Below are 5,243 nucleotides of genomic sequence, written 5' to 3' on the forward strand. Positions count from 1 at the left end.
ACAATCAATATAGTTATTTGCGATTGGTGTTTTCTTACTTTACAAGAACAAAGTATAATCCGAGATGCCATCGTCGTCGAGACGTACAAAATATGAGTATTCATTTACTATACCGTATGTGTAATATAGTAATAGTATTATACAGTAATAGCAATATTCCATGTAAGCTTCAACTTTGGTACATATATATAAAAAAAAAAAAATGTTATTAGACTGCCCTAAAATAAACATTACCAATTATACTTTTCTATTAAAGTACACTAAATCTATGTTAATTGATTAATCATTGTTAATGCAATGTTATTCTACCATTGTTCTTAACACTATAGTGTGAGGAAAATACGTTGTTTACAAAAATGTTTCGCTCTATTTCAATAATAACACCAGACTTCTACTATTATAACACATAGTGCTTGTGTACACGTCATGTATACAACTTTTTACACATCATACTGCATTCTTGTTAAATAGGGACGGATAAATTTGTCTTAAATTAAAATATTTGCAAAGTCATAGTAAACGAACAGATTGACTAAAATAAATTAGAAAATATTCAAACTCTAACATTTGTTTTAAATTGTTTGTCTACATATTTATGTAGTTAAAAACATAGGTTCATATTTGTTTCGCGTATAAGGTATGAAGGTAAACATTTTCTGAGTAGTAGAAAAATATACTAAAATATGTACCAACAAGAATAGGCAAAAAACAACTGTACAAACCGTTGAACAAATCAAATAGAATTTCCCCAAAGTATATTTATTGCTTTAATTAAACATGTAATATTTATCTTTTAAATACTTATAATATTATACACAGTAGTTAATAATTCCAACAACATTATTGTTAAAGTTAATGATATTTTTTTGAGACGAATTGTTTTTTATCTTAGGTATGTGTAAATAGATTTTATGTGTAATAAGAAAAAAAAACTACTAAACCAGTCTATGGCAGAAAAGCAATTGGAATGTATTTCCGGCCCAAAAATGATTAAGAAACAATATTTTCTTTTTTAAAGTCTCAACTTCATCGGTTAAGAAGTATTTTTGACAAATTTTGTGTACAACATAATTGTGTAACATCAACTTGTAGATTTATGATAATAACAATTAATATAATAACAAAATATTGTTATATTTTCAATTTTATAATGTGTATAGATATAACAAAATGAAACAAACGAAACAATTGACTGGTTAAAGGCGACAATAGAGTCCTTAAAGTGATTAAGATTGATCGGTAAATTTTATCCGGTAGGTGTAAACGATAAGGTTGTTCCTAGGTTTTTTTTTTCACACAATTAAAATTAACAAGGTTGATGTTTACCGGAAATTAAAAATTGTCCACGGTAACATTGTGTATATAAGTATCGTTTAATTGTATTGAAGAAAACTCAATCGTTTTTCAGTTCGAACGGCGATAACAGCTATGGTGAGTGCTTCATTATTATTATTATTTTTACTGTATAATTATTAAAAATAAACAAAAATGTTCATATAGTTTTGCCGGCTCGTCACTCGACATATCAGCTGTTCATGTTGTTTGTGAAATATTATAATAGAAATTGCATCGCAATAATTATTTATCATTACCGCTAGACATTTTTAATACATGTATTTTTTCCTGTATGTCATATAGCAATATCATTTTTCATTTATTATTTTGTGACAATTTTACAAAGAGCAAATTTTATTAGATTTGTATCACTCGTATCTTTTTTTTTTTTGGGGGGGGGGAGGGAAAGTGATATGAAAAGAACATTTCCCTTCGCTACTTAATACTTGCCAACAGTTCAGAGTCGAGAACTGTTTGTTTGTCTTTATTGTTGTTTTCTAGTTTCAATAATTGGACAAAATCTAAGTTGTATCCATTTTCAAAAGTTTGCTTGTCAAAAAACAAACAAACTTGCGTTTCTTAATAACTATTAATATTGTAAATGTAATAATTTCGCAGATCAACGGCTACGTTCGGCTGTTGGCCCTAGGCGTCTGCGTGGCTTGCGCTTTGCATGACGTGTACGCCAAAGCCACCGGAAGTGTCACGGCCGTCGACAGCGGTCCGGCGGACGCGTTGTCCAGAGACCGCCGGTTCGTCGTGGTCAACGGCGAAGGTGTGCCCGAATACCCGGACGTAGACGACGGCGACGACGACGGCGGCGGCTACGACTACGACGGCGGCTATTACCCGGACTTGGACCACGACTTGGACGACGACGATGACTTGGACTTGGACGACTACGACCACGACCACGGTCACCGCTATTGGTGGTACCATTACTATCACCATCATCACCACGACGGGCCCACGTTGCCGTTCCCGCTGTTCCCGCCGTTCCGCCGTCACCTCCACCGGCACAGGCGACCGGTGCCGGGCTGCGACCAGTGGCCGTTCGAGTGCCGCAACAGGTTAGAAGTGATCCAATGGCTTCAGTGTTACTACGAGTTCGTCGGAGGACCTCACGAAAACGTTTACCACGACACGGGTCACGGCACGGTCGTCCACACGTTTTGAGTAGAGCATAGAGTAATAATATAAAGAGATGAACTAACATAATAATATACTAGCTTATATGCAAGAGCGAAGTAAAATGCAGGACTAAAACCAGTATGACCACATAAAGGAAAATAAAAGTCTTTATTGTTGAATAAATAAAACAATTAGGCATTGTTGTTAATTAATACAAATAAATAGCTAAAACTTATACACAAATTGATAATAATAAATTTAATATATTTTAACAAAATATATTAAAGAAAAATATCTTATCACCATTGAACAATAATTATTTTCTTCTATCTTGGTAGACTGACTTTAGTCCTACTTTTTGCAACACATTAAAACTACTATAGCCCCTGGAGTAGAGTAAAAAAAAAAATTACAAATAAAATATAGTAATAATAAAAAAAAACAAAGAAAGCGCTCGAAAACGTCGTTAAAAAAAAATAATAATAAAAAACATAAAAAATATTTTTATAGCCTCTCGCCCGTGAAAGGCGTTTATTAAAACGATCCGCCGTAAAAATACAAGTAAATAAATAAATAGATTGAAATGCGAAAGTTGCGCCTAGTCGACGAATTTGGAGCAAACTTGTTTACAATAAACCAAAAAAAAAAGAACACCTTTTTCCGAGTAAAGGAAAGTTTCAAAATTTAATTCTACCGCGCAAAGTAAACTGTAACAAAAAAAAAACGTTTCAATATTGAACGATAATTTATTATGATAAAAAAAATGCTGTTCTCTCTACACTGGCACGTTGTACATAACCGAATGTGTAATTTTTATATATTTTATTTAATCGCTCTAGTTTATAGAAACAATATTATTGTAGTTTAGGCAAATCATAAATTGTGGCGTGTTGAGTTAATTTTTTAAAAATTTAGTTCAACTTAACGGGCACTTGACTCCTGACATACACATGTATTAATAATAATATGGTCAACACGTCACGAAAACAATATTGTCTTGTATAGTTTTTAAAATATATATTATCTTGTCCCTATATTTTATTCTAGCAAGTTTCCCGGCTGGAGCGATTGGTGTAAAGAATGGTGCTCGATGGTAAGGTGAGTGTTCAATACATATTTTCAATCGGACAACTATTATTATGTTTTTTTATGTTAAATAAATAGCGCATAATATAATTATGCACTATGGCTGTTACTGAACCTGTTGGATTTAATTTATAGGGCCTACAATCAAAAAGCGGAAAGCGATTCTTTAACACGGCTATGATAGAACTTAATATGATAATGTATGAAAATAATACACGCATGGCATACACTCTAGACATTAAAGTGCAAAAAAAAAATTGTAATAAGTATATATTAAGAATATAATATTATAACGATGTGTAATACACTTAAACAGTTCGAGAATTAATTAAATCTCAAATTATGTTGTTAACAAATATAAATTGAAGTATTTACTTTTATTTTTATTGTAAATGGTTTTGCTTATTTTTGTTGAATAATTATTATAGCTAATGTGTATAATAGGTATGAAAGGAATAATAATTATATGATTCCCACCTGAACTGATCCGTGTCGTTTTCTTTGATCTACCTCTCAAAGTCATTTGCTAAGCAGCATCACGGTACAGGTATATTGAAATCACCGTCATTAACGACACCACCATATTGGAAGATCTACTGCGTGTTTGATTATAATATATCTACCCAAAGGTATCCACTATACACTACAGAGATAAACATCACAGATCATTAAATAAAACCATATCTGGTGCACTCTCTATTGAAGCAATGTTCTGGCTGAAAATCTAAGCAAACCACACAGTATATAATAATAAACACCGGTTACTCTTATATTATACAGGGTGATAACATTTGTGTTGAAATTTAATGAGAGTTATGTGGTATTCTTGTGTAGTGTTCCTGTATTTATTGGACTGTTCGTTTTTTACTATTGCGGCGATCGATACAAACAATTAATAATACAAAGTAATTAAATTATTATATTTTTAAACCCTCAAGTTTTGGACTTACGTATTCACGGTGGCGAAACAAATATACATTATATATATATATTTGTATTAATTCTACGGATAGTATACTGATGAGTTTCCCCTCGAGTTTAGCTGTTCTTAAATTAAGATTGGACTTTTGGAAGAACCGAAAAAAAAACGGTAAGTACCTTTGCAGCGACGTGAATTGAATATTAGCTTAGTCGACGACTACGCTTCCCCGTCCAATCCGGATATAAAGAAGATATTGAAGAGCTGTATTTTATTTAAGTGTAAAAAAAAAAAACAAGAAATCCCCAAGGAATGCATTTTATTACCGTTATTATTAATGTTATTACGTTGACGCTGTTTTGGGTTTTACACATTTCCAAAATTACTTGCAAACGAATACACGTTTTTGGCGGTTTCCACACGTGTTGCCTCGACCGCGTGTGATGACACATTATACTATTATTGTTATTATTGTTCAAAAGTCGTTTCAAATTAGCCGACACGAGTGCGGGCTTTCGTTTAAAAAGCGCATCTGGACACCGTCAAAAAAAAATAAAATAAAAACAACAGCTCCAAACAAAAATAGAGGTCAGAGATGTAACAAAACGCAGGTGTACGGTCATGCGGTCGTACGTGACGGCGTAAACGCACGGTATACATGTATATATATATATATATATACTTTTTTTAAACAATTTGTTTAACGTCATCGGTTAGGCCATCTTATTATTATCTAATATCGGCTATTATACAAAAAAATGTCATAGTTTAC

The 5,243-nt window shown here is 32.3% G+C and overlaps 1 protein-coding gene across 1 annotated transcript; it reads left to right on the forward strand.

Annotated features, from left to right (window-relative positions):
- Positions 1-639: 639 nt before the first annotated feature.
- On the forward strand, positions 640-3,800 carry LOC126834940 (uncharacterized). Its single transcript, XM_050567178.1, has 4 exons — positions 640-645; positions 1,954-2,523; positions 3,514-3,564; positions 3,688-3,800. Exons 1-2 carry the CDS (start codon positions 640-642, stop codon positions 2,509-2,511), a joined length of 564 nt encoding a protein of 187 aa, XP_050423135.1. The 3' UTR covers positions 2,512-2,523; positions 3,514-3,564; positions 3,688-3,800.
- Positions 3,801-5,243: the final 1,443 nt, after the last annotated feature.

This window comes from Adelges cooleyi, unplaced genomic scaffold, assembly GCF_023614345.1.
Source record: "Adelges cooleyi isolate 19-005CV unplaced genomic scaffold, UGA_ACOO_1.1 ACOO_flye_CR_arks_rails_tigmint_CR_PRNA_21, whole genome shotgun sequence".
NCBI classification, from domain to species: domain Eukaryota; kingdom Metazoa; phylum Arthropoda; class Insecta; order Hemiptera; family Adelgidae; genus Adelges; species Adelges cooleyi.